An 18,015-nucleotide genomic window follows, 5' to 3' on the forward strand; every position below is an offset into this window, starting at 1 on the left:
CACACCACACAGTGAGAGAGCCGGTCAGAACGCTCTCTATGGTGCTTCTGTAGAAGGTGGGGAGGATGGGTGGGGGCAGGTGGGCTCTGCACATCCTACACAGGAAGTGCAACCGCTTTTGTGCCCTTTTGACCTGTGAGGTGGTGTTTACAGTCCAGGCAAGGGTGTCTGTGATGTGCACCCCCAGGAATATGGTGCTGCTGACCACCTTTACAGCTGAGCTGTTGATGAGCAGTGGAGCGTGGTTAGGCCGATTTTTCCTGAAGTCAACGATGATTTCCTTCGTCTTCTCCACATTCTCGATTAGGCTGTCTGACTGAGGTTGTCATGGTGGGACTAATGGACCTAACCCACATGCAGAACACACACACAGACTGGAATAAAAGTTCAACAGTTTATCGAAACAATAATGAATTATTCAGGCTGATGCAGGGAAACAGATCCAGAACTGGTCAAACAGGGTTCTCTGCAGATGGGGACAGTTCGGTTAGCAATCTTCCAGAGAACTTGCAGAAAGTGTGTTTGCAGATCTATACCTGATCAGAGAATGAGCAGAGCGGTGGAGGAGGGGAACCAGGAGGGTCCAGAGGCTGAAGGCAGGCAGAGGGCTAGGCAGAGGCAGGGCAGAGCAGTTAATCTTACTGAGCAGGTTCAGAGCTTCTCTCTCAGCTCTTTCTGAGAGCGGGCAGGCAGGTTTCAGACTGAGTTGGATTTGCAGGGTTCTTCTGAGAACAGACAGCTTGGTTTCTCGCTTGAGAAACTCTTCCAGGTTTTCAGGTTCCCAGGCAGGTTCTTCCTGAGAAGCAGAGAGGACAAAAAGCAGATTAGGTTCAGGCTCCAGGGGAGTCAGAGATTCAGACAGGCAGGTTGGCTCAGGCTTGCTAACCGTAACTGGTTTAACACTCTGGCACTGGAGTGTTGCACTGCCACTGCCTATATGCTGGTCTCCTGATGAGCAGATGAGAAACAGCTGGTGAAGTCAGTTCCAGCTTCAGGAGACCCAGAACGCCCTCTGGAGGAGAAAGGCAGACAGAACCCAGAAACCAACAGAAAAACAAACCCCAGGAAGGGATCCTTGGCGCCCTCTGGTGGGCAAGCCACCGGATCCCAACAGAGGTCTGTGTGTTAGGAAGTTTAACAGCCAAGAGGGATGTATCGAATCCCAGCTGTTACATTTTCCCTATCAGATGCTGTTGGATGATGGTGTTGAAAGCTGAACTTAAGTCCAGGATCAGCATTGGCACGTGGGTCTCCTTCTCCTCCAGGTTTGCTTGACTCAGGTAAAGAGCAGAGGAGATGGCGTCTTTAGTGTAGCGGTTTCGTCTGTAGGCGAACTGTAACGCTTCACATGTTGGGGGAGACTGGAGATAATGTTTTCTTTAACCAGCCTTTTCGAAGCACTTCATCATGATAGGAGTCAGTGCAACAGGCTGGTAGTCATTGAGTGAGGTGACCTGAGGCTTCTTTGGGACTGGAATGATGGTCCGCGAATTTAAGCATGCTGGAACTATGGATTGATCCAGGAAGGTGTTAAAAATTACTGTGAAGACAGCTGACCTGCACAGTCCTTGTACAGTACACCCGCCCAGGTGCGTTATTGGGGCCTGGGGCCTTTCTTGGATTGACTCTCCTCAGAGTTTTCCTCTCTTCAGCTATGTCAAGGTTGAGTGCCTCCTCCCCCTGGTGTGTAAAGGCTTTTAGTCTGGCTGTTTAGTGCCTCAAACCTTCCAAAGAAGTTGTTTTGTTCATTTAGGAAGTCAGGGGAGGGTGAGTGGTAGTCAGTAATCACCTGTATGCGTTGCCACATTCTCCTGGTGTTGCTGGCACCATGGAAGAGATCCTTCTCAGTTCTCAGTGTCTCTCTGTCACCAGACTTGAAAGCTGAGTTCCTTGCTTTTAGCGATTTCCAAACCTCCCCATTCGTCCGGTGCTGTTGGTTTGCTCGGGTGATGATGTTTTTTTTGACATCCTCAATGCATTTATTAATGTAGGCTGACACAGTCAGGCATTCTCATCTATATTTATTTTGTTGTCACTGGTGACTGCAGCTTTGAACATGTTCCAGTCAGAGCATTTAAAACAGTTTTGGAGTTTCTCCATGGCGCCCTCACACCACTTTAAGATTTCTTTAACTGTTGGTTTAGCCCTGATTAACTGGAGTCGGAGATAATCCGTTTTGCAGTGAGCTTAGTTGGAGAGCAGGATTTATGGGATCGGTGTTCTGTGGGTTTTCCTTTTAGCTTCACTGTTAGCCCGCCTCTGCTGCCCCGCTTGCGTCGTCCTGGCCTGCTCAGTGAGCCGGCTGTTTTCCACTTCCATCCGTAGCACTCCGCAGCTTTTTAAAAGATCAAGAGTGGCTGTATTAAGGCGTTTTGTAACCGTAGCTCCAGCAGGTGATGTCGTAGATGCGGGATCGATGCATATGTTTTATCTTTTTATAAACAAAAGTTTGTCAAGAGTTTTACAGCTCTTGAGAATTCCACAAAATTGTTGTGGGCAGCTGTAAAACTGCTGCATCAGGCCGCTTCCGCAAGGCGGCGCCACTGCAAGTAATTTGCGGCTCTGTAAAGGTTCTCAGCTACTCTAACCCAGTGATTCCCATCGTTTTTGACTTGTTTTCCCCTTTGGGCATGTTGTCTTACCATGAGCCCCCTCCTCTCAGTCAAAAGTATTGATGATTGTCCAAAAGTGAAACGTACAATAAATAAAATTAAGACTATTTTACTTAATCTTTTAATTTGAGCATTTAATTTTTTTATAAATGTATGCTTTCCATAAAAAAACACATAAATATGTTGCAAGGAAGTCAAAATAAAAACAAAAAAAAAAATTATATACCTCAAACCAGTGTTTATAAAACAGGAGCTCAGTAACCCCCTTATAATCACATTTAAACTTGATGAATTGGGGGAAAAAATACAGAATAAAATTTATAGTGAGATTGACTTAATTAGTTTTACTTTGTTTTCATCAAGAAACCTGAGCTGCTTTGATGAGCTCTGATAGCTCAGTGTGAAAAACAGCTTATCCCAGGCTGTGCTCTACAACCAGACTGTTCCTCTGCTTCATTTAGATGTTGGTTACAGCTGAAGGTGAACTCAAACATATAAGAAATACCTACTTTTTGCTTTTTGGTTGATAAAAGCTTGTTTCATTCTTTAATTGGGTCCTGACAAAGCAGAACAGATCCCAGACATATTTTATTTTACTACCTAAGAAATAAAATATTTTCATGTACCCCTTGCAATGCACTCGCTGGCCACTAGGGGTACGTATACCCCCAGTTTGGAACCACAGCTCTAAAGGACAGCCCATCCCTTTGTGCCTCCATCTCAAAGCTCAGACGTTTTGGTTCCAGGACAGTTTAGAGGAGATGAAGGTCAACACATTGCACTGTCTCTCTGTCTATCTACTTCTGGTCATCATGACATACACAACACCTCCTTGGTTAGTCTGTTGTTTGTTTAAAACCTCTGGGTCAGATGGTAGATCTCCATTCGGGGCACTTGTCATTGTGTGAGTTAAAGAAATTGATTCTTTAACTGAAACTTAGAGAACCAATTTGACTGTGATCTGGTTAAGTTATTAAATGCATTTAGATGGCATGTGTTGTGAATTGGCAATATAGAAATAAACTGAATTTAATTTAATTAACCTCCACCATGGTGGTGTTGTCTGCTAACATCATAAGCCAGCTGATGGAGAGGCATCAATGCAGAGGAGTGAACCAAGCACACACCCCTAAGAGCACATCTTCAAAATCAGACAACCTCTTTAGGTTAAGGATGTGTGCACTGGAAAAAATCGAAATCTAGATAAGTCATTTTAAATTAAAATAAGTGCATTTCTTCTTTAATTGAAGAGATAAAAGAAACATTTAGCAAATAGAATAAGACAATTTACACTTATAATAAGAAAACACAATTAAATTGTCTCATGTCAAGTGCCTATTAACTAATTATCTTATTTTAAGGGTACAAATATTAATTCCATTGGAAAACTATCTCATTTACCCACTCAAATTAAGCATATATATACCTAATTTAAGATATTTTTTTTTACTTTTTTCTAGATCTTCTTTCCATTGTGATAAGGTTGACAGTATTTAAGCTACTTTGTTACTTTCCTCTATTGTCTTCAGAAAGATCTTAGTTAAGTGACAAATAAAAATGTGAGAAACGTTGGTCAAATATACAAGCATCTACAAATGAACTGAAATTTAAAAAAGTTTTTAATTGTAAAAGCTGAAAGGAAAGCTGACTCTCTGGTTCTACTGCCAGTTTGAACGTTACTCCATCGGGCTGAAACTGAACCAGCGGGAATTCCTCATAAATGACCAACTCTGCTATTTCAGAAGAGTTTAAACTCACCTTCGTTGCCAGTAAGCAGTAAAATCCCCTCTGGTCTGCAGCGGCAGGCGGAGCGGGGTTAAGAGCTGTCCCTCTGGAAAGCTCGTGCCTCTGCGCCACAAGCTTTATCTTCTTCCACACCTGCGGACGCCAATCAGCCAATAAGGACTTTCTCATTCAGATAAAAGACACTGCTGTTATCTTTGAAAGGAGGGGAATAAATCCTCCTTTATTCCTGGAACAGTTTCCCTGACAGAGCGAGCAGGGAGAGAGGATTAGCTTCACTCGTGTCCACCTTTATCATGCTGTCCTCAGGCAGCCTGCATTTAAAAACTCATTGCTGTAATTTGCTAACCCATGCTGCTTTAAGTGCTATTGACTTCCCATGAGTACCAAGGCTGATAATTATGTTTATTTATGACTATTTAATGAAAGTGTCAAGAGTATCTCAGCCCTGCAGTTGGGGTTAAATTGAGCAGTATTGAGTGGACAGAGATCGGTCAGAACAAATGTGGTCCACTGAAGCAAATAAAGGCGAGGCAGGAGGACGAGGAGCCGTTAGAAAGATAATTGAGCTTCTTCTAATTGGCTTTCAGAAATATTGTTGAAAGAAAGTCTTATTACTGTTGGGTAGAGGCAACTCTGGATCCCTACTAACCAAACTTCACCACTTATTGATGTCAGAAATCTTTCAGAGCTCTTGATGTAATCAATAAAATAACATTAAAATCACTCCTCTGCCTCCTGAAGCCCCTTGTCTGCTCTGTGGGAGATAGCAGAGCTCATTTTCCAGCCTCCTGGAATGAAATAAGCTGCTTCTGTGAGCTTGCAAACTTCATCCCTGATTCATTCATCCCAGTCACACAACCAAACTTGATGTTTTTACGGTAAAAAGGCAAAGTTTTTAGTCTTAAAAAATCCACTGCTGGATATTTCCCTGGACAGTTAGGTTCATTTCTGCCCAGGAGAATTCCTCCACAGCATTTATGATTATGAGAGTTTGTCTAAATTACATCAAATAAAATCACCTTAAACATGAAAGTTGTCATAAGAGTCATGAGAAATAATGAAGGCTACAAAACTTTATTGATTCCCATGCTGCGCTCTCAACCCTTGACCTTTGAGCAATTGTTTAGTCATTATAACCACTTCTCAGACCATTTCCTTCTCTTTCTCCTTCTCCCTTTTCTTAATTCTAATACTATTGTGTTTTTCCAACACCTGAAAGGTCGATTTAGCATTTAAATTCTGGTTCTGGGTGAGCAGCTTAGCATAGGTGCAATCTGGAGATGTGTGTCTGTTAGGCCTGCTGATATGGCAAGCACAGTGACCTCAGGTTTTATGTAGTTGTGCTTGAAGCCATCTTGACCAGTTTAGGTTAATATGCCTCTAGCCGCCTTACAGAATTTTGTGCATGCTCAAAACCATGAGTTTACTCTAATTCTCTAATCTACAAGCGGTTTCCTGTCCTTGTTTCTTAGCAGAAACCATTTATCTACAGTCTCTGACCAAGACATGCTTGTTTCAGCCTCCAGCACCTCTGACGTCATTCGAGTCAAGCTCTACAAGAAACCCAGAGTCATAAATAAACCCAGACAGATGAAAGCAGATTATTCTGCACATGTCTCCAAATACTTCAGATACTAAAACATAATTGTTGCATTTTCTACTGTAAATGCAAGTTGTTTCGTCATTCACCTGTTAAGCATTGGACACAGTTCAACTTTTTATTTTAGACATTCTTTAAAATGTTTTTTCTTTAATCAAATGAATGTTAGCTGGGCTTAATTTCCCACTGCTTGAAAAAGTTATCTTCCCCCCAAATAGCTGCACTTGATCCCTTTTTGAGAATTTTCTGGACCAAAACAGCTCCTGGTTCCATGCTAAGCTAATTAACGTTAAGTCAAACTGGGACACATTTGTTGTCTTCAAGGGTCTTGTTTTGATGACCTTATTTAGAATCATCATGGCGGCTTTAATCATGTCTTCACTGCTTGTTATGCCTCTGTAATTAATAGAAAGACAGCTGACCTGCTTTTATCAGATCAAACAGATTTAAAAACCTGTGTGGGGACTAAAAATAATAAAACTGAAATTTGTAAAAGCCTAACAAACTTTCAGGTTAGACAGAAATGAATTTGTTGAGGGTCATTGAACTGATCAGTTGGTTTCAGGGTTCCAAAGAAAACCTCCATTCACTGATTTCAGTGGGTATGCTTACAGTAACACCCAGCATGCATCCGCTTGCTTTGTTTCAGGCTGCAGCTTGAGTGCAGTTACTGTCATAAACAAAACAAAAAAACACATTAAGTATTGAATTCCTTTAATGGCAATTTGGAATTATGTTATTACATGAAAATACTAGAATAGCAGAAGCTAACCTTGCTAGCTTCTTATAAGGTTTATAGAAAAAAACTAAACAATGAATAATGGTGAAATTCTAGAGGAGTTTTTTGCTGGGCAGAGAGAGAGATTTAAGCAGAAGTTTGCAAATAATGAAGAGGATCAAAGTTCTTACCTGTTCTGATAGAGATCAGAACCAGAATGAAACTCTCAGTGAGTTTTACAAAAGGCTGCCAGCTGTAGAAAAATTGATCCGGTAAGTTATGGTTCACTTGTAAAAAGACAAAATATTCTCATACATAAGGGGAAATATGATTCATTTGAATACCCTAAGATTAGTTTTACAGTAACACTTAACAGCCTTACTGTGACACAAATGGCCCTCTGTGCAGGTGAATCCTCTAAGAAAGAGAGTCGAATCCATATTGTGATCTACACCCAGAGAGAACCAATCAGACAGATCTGACCCTGATCTAGACCCGCTGGCTAAACGTTACGGTGTGATTTTTTAAGATAATGATGAACAATTGAGCCAAAACCTAACCTAATGTAAGCCTGAGGATAAAGATAAAGGTTTTATTACTATTAATATTTATATTTAATATTAGTTGATTAAACTTTGACATTTCATGTGTTTATCATATTTTTTATATATATATATATATATATATATATATACACTGGAAAAAATCTAAATCTAGATAAGTCATATTTTCTTAAAACAAGTGCATTTGTTCTTGAATTGAGGAGGTAAAAGAAACATTTTGCCAATGGAACAAGATGATTTACATTTAAAATATGAAAACACAATTGCATTGTCTTATTTCAAGTGCATATTATTTGATTATGTTTTTTTAAGAGTAAAAATACTCATTCCATTGGCAGATGATTACATTTACCTACTCAAATTAATAGTAAATACACTTAATTTAAGACATTTTTGCTCATTTCTAGATTGTTTTGCAGTGTAAAATGTAGATATACAGGTGCTGGTCATAAAATTAGAATATCATGAAAAAGTAGATTGATTTCAGTAATTCCATTTAAAAAGTGAAACTTGTATATTATATTCATACATTACATACAAACTCATATATTTCAGATGTTTATTTTGTTTAATTTTGATGATTACAAATGACAACAAATGAAAATCTCAAATTCATCATATCAGAAAATTAGAATATTGTGAAAAGGTTCAAAATTGATGGCCCCTGGTGCCACACTCTAATCAGCTAATTAACTCAAACCACCTGCAAAAGCCTTTAAATGGTCTTTCAGTCTAGTTCTATAGGCTACACAATCATGGGGAAGACTGCTGACTTGACAGTTGTCCAAAAGACGACCATCGACACCTTGCACAAGGAGGGCAAGACACAAAAGGTCATCGCTAAAGAGGCTGGCTGTTCACAGAGCTCAGTGTCCAAGCACATTAATAGAGAGGCAAAGGGAAGGAAAAGATGTGGTCGAAAAAAGTGTACAAGCAAGAGAGATAACCGCACCCTGGAGAGGATTGTGAAACAAAACCCATTCAAAAATGTGGGGGAGATTCACAAAGAGTGGACTGCAGCTGGAGTGAGTGCTTCAAGAACCACCACACACAGACGTATGAAAGACATGGGTTTCTGCTGTCGCATTCCTTGTGTCAAGCCACTCTTGAACCACAGACAGCGTCAGAAGCGTCTTGCCTGGGCTAAAGAGAAACAGGACTGGACTGCTGGTGAGTGGTCCAAAGTCATGTTCTCTGATGAAAGTAAATTTTGCATTTCCTTTGGAAATCAAGGTCCCAGAGTCTGGAGGAAAAGAAGAGAGGCACTTCATCCACGTTGCTTGAAGTCCAGTGTAAAGTTTCCACAGTCAGTGATGGTTTGGGGTGCCATGTCATCTGCTGGTGTTGGTCCATTGTGTTTTCTGAGGTCCAGGGTCAACGCAGCCACATACCAGGAAGTTTTAGAGCACTTCATGCTTCCTGCAGCTGACCAACTTTTTGGAGATGCAGATTTCATTTTCCAACAGGACTTGGCACCTGCACACAGTGCCAAAGCTACCAGTACCTGGTTGAAGGACCATGGTATCCCTGTTCTTAATTGGCCAGCAAACTCTCCTGACCTTAACCCCATAGAAAATCTATGGGGTATTGTGAAGAAGAAGATGCAATACACCAGACCCAACAATTCAGAAGAGCTAAAAGCCACTATTAGAGCAACCTGGGCTATCATAACACCTGAGCAGTGCCACAGACTGATCGACTCCATGCCACGCCGCATTGCTGCAGTAATACAGGCCAAAGGAGGCCCAACTAAATACTGAGTGCTGTACATGCTCATACTTTTCATGTTCATACTTTTCAGTTGGCCAACATTTCTATAAATCCTTTGTTTTTATTGGTCTTCAGTAATATTCTAATTTTCTGATATGATGAATTTGAGATTTTCATTTGTTGTCATTTGTAATCATCAAAATTAAACCAAATAAACATCTGAAATATATGAGTTTGTATGTAATGTATGCATATAATATACAAGTTTCACTTTTTAAATGGAATTACTGAAATCAATCTACTTTTTCATGATATTCTAATTTTATGACCAGCACCTGTATGTGCATCAGTGGCAACCAGAAAGGAAGGACACAGTCTGTAGACTGAAGGAGATTAGTAAACATGCTTTCCTTGACAGTTTTAGTGAGGAAACACACTTATCCTTTTTAACAGCGATCCTTGTTCATAAATAATTTCAAATTAATTGTTTCCTCCCTAATCCAAAGAACCAGAAGACATTAAAAAATCAAAGCTCAGGATTTTTGTATCTAAAAACAAGAGGAATATGTTTACCTGAGATGAACAAAACAACTGGATTGTCTTTATTTGCCTTGTTGGAGTTTTCCATCTTCATCTTTGCTCTTCTTAAATCTCTGAGCTGCAGCTATGCTGTTTTCACCCCAACAGACAGTTTTTTTCTTTTCCCAGTGGACGGGAATTGTTGTTCTAAGAGTTTGTTTTACCTGCAAATGTTTGGTGCTGAATCATAGCACAGTTTTCCCTTGGTTGTTCATTTCACAGGCTCTCTCCCTGGAGTTCCTCGCCTTGCTGCTTTGATTTAAACAGAGGGTAAACTTTGAGAAAACAAATGCGATGCAGAAAATCTCTGCTGAAACCACATGCAAACACGCCTTCTGGCTCCTTCCTTTACTGTAATGTTCTGTGTTTCAGAGAGCCCGCTGACGTTTGCAGTTCAGCTGGACAATGCTGTGGAGATGATTAGGGTGTTGAAGAACGGAGGAGCTCATCTGGACTTCAGGGCCAAGGATGGCATGACTTCCCTTCACAAAGCTGCCCGCTCCAAAAACCAGGTCATACTCATGGTGAGAAAACATTATGCTTCCTTTTCTTCGTCTCATGCTTATCGTTGTATTGAATACAGGTGGGCTAAAAGCAGGGGTGTCTTTAGGATCGTATATTTGGGGGGACATAGCCCTGGTTAAAATGCCTTAGTTTATGTGAAATGCCTGCGCAAAAAACATTTTCGTTCAAGGTTCCTGAGCAGATAGCTTTGAATAGCAGATAGCAAAATAAGCCCCGTTTGAGTTTACTTTGTTAAAATAAATAAATAAAATATTTAAAGCCTCTGAAAATAGCAGGTTAAAACGTGCTTTTCAAACATGGTTCGACCCTCTAACAATCGGTGTTTGGCTCGCTTCCAAACTGGCATAAAAAGATGGTCTAACCCCTCGCTGGCCTTTCTCCCCCCACTGATACATGTCTGGTGATATCATCACACTGGGTTAGCGTTGATGAAGTCACCAGTGCGACAGAAATCATGAAAGCAAACAATGGAGAGTAAAATGGAAGGAAGCCAGTGCATAGTCAGTGTGCTTTATTGTTTCTCTCTTTTATCTGCCTGAATCCCTCTCACCAGAGCTGCTCCATGTTTATCGAATAAACAGAGTTGTTTTTGCTTGTTAGATCACTGGTGTCAAGTAATTTAGGGGGTCGACCCAGCTCTGGTGGAGGGAGTTGATATACTGTGCAGTGATAGCCTAAAACATCACCTCCACATGGAGGAATGGGCCAAAATACCAGCTGCTGTGTGCAAACCTGGTGAAGACTAACAGGAAAAAAAAGAAATATACAGAGCTGAACTCTTCTTATTGACCAAATGCTTATTTTACAACATAATTTACAAATAAATTACTGAAAAAAATCTCTCAATATGATTCCCTGGACTGTTTTCCTCCTTTTATCTGTCTTATTTATAGTTTAGCTATGATGAAAACTATAAACGTTGCTAACCTTTAGTAGGAGAATTTTCGCAATCAGGGGCTTAATAAATGCTTTACTAAATCTCTAAGTCAACTTGGCGAACAGCTTTGATTGCATAGCCAGGCAATATTTTTTTAATTTTCTGTTGTTTTATTCAGGTTTTGTTTCAATACAAGTGTGGTTTTTATTACTCTATTTAGAAAAGTTGTATATGGAGGATAAAAAGTGCCAAAATTAAATAAATAAATACATCATTAAATAAATAATTAAATGTGTCAATAATTAATTAAATGTGGAATTAAATTAATAAATGGGTCATTCATTAATTAAAACCACGTCACTAATATAAAGTGCCACAATTAAATAAATAAATACAGCGATAAACAATTAATTAAATGTGTAATTCATTAAATAAATAAGGAATTAAATATATATAAATGTGTCATTAATTTAATAAAATACGTCTTCATTTTATTAGAAAAATCTATATAATTATTTCAGTGTGCATTTAATTATTTCATGGTCCTGTGTCCTATTGCATTGAAACCATTAAAGGAATCTGTCAAACTCACCCATCAAAGTTAGGGGGCGGGGTTAACGCGAATCGAGTCTCTTTAATCGATTTGCTTCGCCTTAATGTTCAGGGTGACCAATCAGGTGTTAGATAACTTTATATTAGTGACGTGGTTTTAATTAATGAATTACACATTTATTTATTTAATTCCACATTTAATTAATTATTGACACATTTCATTATTTATTTAATGCTGTATTTATTTATTTAATTTTGGCACTTTTTATCCTCCATAGTTGTAAACTACGTGGGTGCATTTTAATATATTTTACCTTTAATCCACCAGGAAGACAGAATAAGACTCAAAGTTTCCTAAAGTCCCTTTTCCTTCTGCATGGTGTGATGAAAAAGTTGATTTGATGGATGTCTAACTTCATCATTTGGAAAAAAAATTAAGCATTTACTGAAGCCTTGTGGCATTGCATTAAACACAGTAGGACAAACTTTAAATGGAAAAACCTGAACGTGTCTTCTCTCCCTCTTCACCCAGACGCTGCTGGAGTTGGGAGCATCTCCAGATTACAAAGACAGCCGCGGTCTGACGCCTCTGTACCACAGCGTGGTGGTGGGAGGAGACCCTGGCTGCTGCGAGCTCCTGCTTAACCACCACGCCTCCGTCTGCACCCAGGATGAGAACGGCTGGCACGAGGTTCACCAGGTACACACAGAGAAAGAGGTTGCTTCTTTTTGGTTCTTGCAGCAGTCTTTCTTGGAAGACAAACCGTTCTCCCCTCGGCTTTGGCTCCCAGTCTTGGCGGCTGTTTCCTCAGTGAAGCAGATAAAGCCGTTTAAAGAGTGGCCCTGCAGCAGCGACAAACTCTGAGCTTCTGCATAGCCCGTATACACACACACACACACACACACAAGTGTGTTCAGGCCTTTGGATTCATCCGATTGCTTATCTCCCTCCCTGTCGAGTTGCCAAATCTCAGCCTTTCTCCATCCGTCCTGTTTCAGGCGTGATAACAATCAGCTGTCAACCAGCAGCAGAACACAGTCAAGGTGATGCTCACTCTGTCTAATATTCTAGGAAACGATTTCTCCTGAACCTACGCTTATGACCAGATTAAGAAAAGCTCCACTTTACAATTTATTTACGGCTGTTTGTATTTAGTTGCTCAGAATCTTACTGATAACAACATTATTGGGGTGGAGATGAGGTGAAGCAGTGCTACAGCATCAGCCCAGCTTGTGTTTCTATAGATATTCTCCCAGCGGTGTGTTTTCAGTCTGTTTAAATCAATCCGGCTTCACCTTACCGACCTCTGACATTTCGCATGAGGATCAGACATCGACTCGACTACAAGCTGTAACTCAGCTGTTTTTGCATCGCTTATGTTTGCAAGCTTGATGACTTTTCTTGCAACATAAGCAACATCCATTTTTAATGCCCTCACAGTGCATTTTAAAGTTTGATCACCTAACTCTTAATCTCCTTTTTTTTTCGTAGCCTAAGCACTTTGCTGTCTCTTTCAAAAATGTTAAAACGTGATATATTCTCTGTAAAACTGTAGAAAATCAGATCAGCGTCCATTTTTATCACCTATCCATGACTTTCTCTTTACATGGGGCATAAATGTAATAAATTCTCCAGAATTAATGACTGCAGCATTGTGAGGACAGACCTCACAATAGGGTCTTATATGCACCCTCAGGAGGATCCATAGAAACTCTTAGAGGTTAAACCTTGTATTTGATTTCAATAGTCTTTAGAGAGGGGGGCAAACACATAAGTAGAGTATAGCTGAATATTATGTTAGACTAAACTAAAATCTATTAATCTCTCAGTAATTTAAAAACCAATTCAGTTCATAAACACCTGAACTTCCAGATGAGCAGCTCTTTGTGACCCAGTTAAATTAGTGTTTATTGACCTCTTTAACTCTACAGCCGGGTTTAAACCGAGGCTACCAGCTGCTCCCTGGCTTCGAGATCTTCCCTGCTTCAGGCTGACATCTACTGGTAATGGTTTGACACTGCACGGGAGTTCAGGCTCTGTTTAAAAGTCAGCTGCTCTGTGTCTGTGTGCAGGCCTGCCGTCATGGACATGTGCAGCATCTGGAACATCTGCTGTTCTACGGAGCCGTGATGAGCGCTCAAAACGCCTCGGGAAATACCGCCCTGCACATCTGTGCCCTCTACAACCAGGTGAGCAGCGTGCAGACTGCGTTCATCTACAATAATGTTTGGGTTTCATGCATCTCCTTTGGGGAGAGCTGCTGTAAATGAGAGATGTTGTTGAGGAGATGCTATAAAGAAAATAATTTTGGACTGGAATGTGTTTCATCTTGTATAAAGTTTTGCAAGAAGATAATGTAGATATAGCACGTGATAATTTATTGTTTACCTTTAAAGTATTACATGATAAAAAATGTCCTTTAATAATGTTCTCTCATAAAAACAAAAATCAGAAGCCCCATGGATCACAAAGGGTTTGCAAAATTTCTGCAAAAAAAAGAACAAACTATATAGATTTCATAAAACATAGAACTTTGGAGGTAGGTAAGAAATATAAGAAATATAAGAATAAATTTACTGATATTCTACAAATACCTAAACAGGATTGTAACAGTAAATTATTAGATAGAAATAAGAAAAATATCAAAGGGATTTGGAATGCATTGAATCATTTTATCAAGAAAGACTGACAAAATGAAATTTCCCGTTTATTGTAAATAATAACAATTTTGAGGACATTAATGACGTTGTTCATAATTTGAATACATATTTTGTGAGTGTGGGACCCAAACTGACAGAAAAAATCCTGGCTCCTACAACAACTGGAGCTCTATCTCTAAAGGGAAATTAGAGATATTGTCAATAACTGTAAAAGTAAGAGGTCAACTAACTCTGATGGCATTGATATGACAGTAATTAAGAACGCTATTGAGGAAATGATTCAGCTTCTGACATACATCTGCAATCTGTCATTTCAGTCGGGTAAACTTCCAGAAAAGATGAAAATTGCCACAGTTATTTCACTTTATAAATGTGGGGACAGACACCATCTCACAAATTATAGACCTGTTTGTCTACTTCCACAATTTTCCAAAACTTTGGAGACATTATTTGTGGATAGATTAGATACATTCATTAATAAACATAAACTGCTTTCCAAAAATCAGTATGAATTTAGATCACAAAGATCTACAGCAATGGCTGTCATTGAATTAGATTATAAGAAATCTGCAGTTGGTGTATTTATTGATCTGAAAAGAGCGTTTGACACAATAAATCACAAAATATTAATCTGGATATTGGAGTGTTTTGGCATCCGGGGAGTAATATCGCTCTGGCTGAAAAGTTATCTAAGCAACAGGCAACAATTTATGGAAATGGATGAAAGCCAGTCATCTTGCTTGGACATTGTTTGTAGTGTCCCCCAGGGGTCAGTATTGGGGCCAATGTGTAGACAATAGTAACATCTTTTGTACAGGTGATAATTTGGATCAGCTTGGTTGGTATATTAACTTAGTTTGATATTAATAAACTAGCATTTAATTTGAATAAAACCAAGTGTATATTGTTTGGAAAATGTGAAATTACGTATCCAGATAGATGATGTGACAGTAGAAGAGAGTTAAGGAAATTGAGTTCTTGGAATTAAAGAAAGACAATAAGATTAGCTGGAGGCATTCAAACTAAAATATCCAGAAGTATTAAGTTCTGGATATTTCATATCCTGCTGCACTTCATATTCTGTATTGTGCACTAATATTACCTCACAGAGTTACTGTTAGGTCAATTCAATGATGATTGTAAAATGAATGTATGTACATATAAGCATTGAAGCAAGGAGATGCTTCACTCTGCCTTGTGATTCAGTCAAGAGGAGAGCATCCTGTCTTATGACCTGATCAATTGTTCTGTCAGAACAATACTCTATTTTGTAACCATGTGTTATGTTCTGTTAATAAAAGATGACTGCAGGAGGGGGGTCGGGGAAAGAGTTGAAAGTTGGGTTCGGTTCTTTCCACTCCTGCAGGAGCTGTTTGAATCTCTTTCCTGTGTGGACTCAGTTTCTCTTTTACAAACCTACATTTTTGAACCTAACAGTTACTGTGTTGAAATATTGAGCAACACCTTTAAAACCTCACTGCGACTGTTATGCACATTACAAAAAAAGGGCATCAGAAAACCCCCAGACCAAATATGAGCGGAGTGGCGTATGCCGTACAATGCAGCAAGGAATGCTCTGATCTTTATATTGGAGAAAGCAAACAACCTCTCCACAGACGCATGGCCCAACACAGAAGAGGGACTCTGCGGTACATCTACACCTTATGGAAAGAGGACATGCTTTTGAGGACCAGAATGTTCATATTTTGGACAAAAAGGATAGGTGGTTTGAGAGGGAAATGAAGGAAGCCATCTATGTTAAAAAAGAAAAACAATCATTGCAACCCCAACCCCATTACAGCGGACCAGAGCACCTCGCCTCTTCAGCCAGGTCAATAATTTCCTTTAATGACCCCCATTTCAGAGATATAGACAGGTTTTGTGTATTACATGTTAACAAAGAAACAAAAGGACCCCCTTCCCTAAGGGGTGGACCTGCTCGTCAGTTTCAATTTACATGTTTCTAAGCAAAAACAAGGCTTTGCTTTGGTCACTCTATAAAGCCTTGAACTCAACGCTATTTCAGACATTTAGAATTGAAGAGGCTTCTGGGATGGGTAACGAAACATCTTCAAACTTGGAAACAATATCCAGTGAATTTTTTTTTTTTTTACTTTTTTGGAAATGAGTATGACCTGAATGACTGAGAATCTTCACCAACATATTCAATCAGCTTGGTTTCTGTATAAAGCTAGAAATAAACAACTATCAAAAAAATATTCAAAAGCTGTTTTCTGATAGAGTGGAGGGCTATTACTATCTGGTCATTTGTTGCTGCGGCCCAAACTGCAGTTCCTTCACACTCCACTGCTCATCAACAGCTCAGCTGTAGAGGTGGTCAGCAGCACCAAATTCCTGGGGGTGCACATCACAGACACCCTTGCCTGGACTGTAAACACCACCTCACTGATCAAAAGGGCAAAAAAAGCGCAAGTAGTTCCTGCGGAGGATGAAGAGACCCCACCTGCCCCCACCTATCCTCACAACCTTCTACAGAAGCACCATAGAGAACGTTTTGACCAGCTGTCTCTGTGTGGTGTGGAGGCTGCAGTGCCTCAGACTGGAAGAAGGTGAGAAGAGTGGTGAGGACAGCAGAGAAGATCATCAAGGCTCCTCTTCCCTTCATTTAAGACATTTTATCTCAGCGCTGCGTGTCCTGAGCCGGTTACATCATCAATGACCCCTCAGTCCCCCACCATGGACTGTTCTCCCTGCTGCCCTCTGATAAAAAGGCTTCGCAGCATTCGATGTAGGACCAGCAGGTTCTGCATGAGCAGTTTCCGTAACAGCACCCCCACCATGGGAGAACAGTTCTTCCTGAAGTCGACGATGATCTCCTTCTTCTCCACATTCAGGATCAGGATGTTATCTCTGCACCAGCCCACCAGCTGTTCCAGCTCGTCTCTATAGTCCTGGTCATTTGATTGTCTGGAAAGCTGCACTAAACGAAATTTCGATATGTATACACTCTGTGTATACAAAATGACAAAAAAAGTTGTCTAAGTCCAAGTCGTTGTCATCTCTGATGAGGCCCTCCGCCGTAGTGTCGTCTGCAAACTTTTGTCATTTTGTGATTGGTGGTGAACCTGGGGACGCAGCCATGCATCTTTAATGTTAGAGTAGACCAGGTCTAGCTAGACTGTTCTCTCCCCATGTTTCAAAGTCCACATGTTAAAAAAGATGGAGCACAGTCTTCAGATTAGCCTGGTTCACATCAAACTTGGCAGCCCCTGCACACATTTCACACGCTATGAAGGAAATCACCTCAGATGCGAGAACTAAACCATTTCAAACCTTGCCTGGCTCTGAAACCCTCTAGCTGCAGGTCAGCATCGGCATCTAAAGCTCTTTTGTGGCATATTGTGAAGATTCATCCAGTCATCCATCTCATAGTCAGTCCAAAAACTTAAAAAAAACATCCACTGGACTTTTATTTCTAGTTTCATCCAGGAAGCTTTTTTAATTCAAATGTCATACTGTAATTAGTGTTTTGTTCAAGGCTTTGTACAGTAGCCCAACAAAGTCTTGCTTTTCCTTGGAAAACATGCAAATAGAAATGGTCCACCGGGTCCACTACTTTGGAATGGGGGTCGTTTGGTTTCTGTGTTCGCCTGCAATACCGCATACCTCTCTATTGTCTTTTGTGGAGCTCTCCATGTGAGTGCATTTACCTCACTGTTCTGCGTTTGACCAGTGGACCACAGAGCAGCAGCTTTTTAAGAAAGCCGTCCCTGTGGGGCTCTCACATCAAATCAGATTAAAAATCTAGAAAATTAGCCCCTTTTAGTGAGGGAGAACAGATTTATATATACTTGATATATAAAATCAAAATGCTTGTACTGCAGGGATGGTATGACAGAACACTTTGGTGG

At 40.0% G+C, this 18,015-nt stretch overlaps 1 protein-coding gene across 1 annotated transcript in view; it reads left to right on the top strand.

Annotated features, from left to right (window-relative positions):
* LOC119788861 (SH3 and multiple ankyrin repeat domains protein 2-like) overlaps positions 1-18,015 on the top strand; it is a 381,590-nt gene that overhangs the window by 160,661 nt on the left and 202,914 nt on the right. Inside the window, exons 7-9 of the mRNA XM_038293549.1 lie at positions 9,901-10,052; positions 12,015-12,182; positions 13,556-13,672. Of these exons, the coding sequence (XP_038149477.1) occupies positions 9,901-10,052; positions 12,015-12,182; positions 13,556-13,672 (437 nt within the window). The remainder of the gene's footprint in view (positions 1-9,900; positions 10,053-12,014; positions 12,183-13,555; positions 13,673-18,015) is intronic.

The sequence above is a fragment of the Cyprinodon tularosa genome, unplaced genomic scaffold (assembly GCF_016077235.1).
Source record: "Cyprinodon tularosa strain WSP-4 unplaced genomic scaffold, ASM1607723v1 ctg328, whole genome shotgun sequence".
NCBI classification, from domain to species: domain Eukaryota; kingdom Metazoa; phylum Chordata; class Actinopteri; order Cyprinodontiformes; family Cyprinodontidae; genus Cyprinodon; species Cyprinodon tularosa.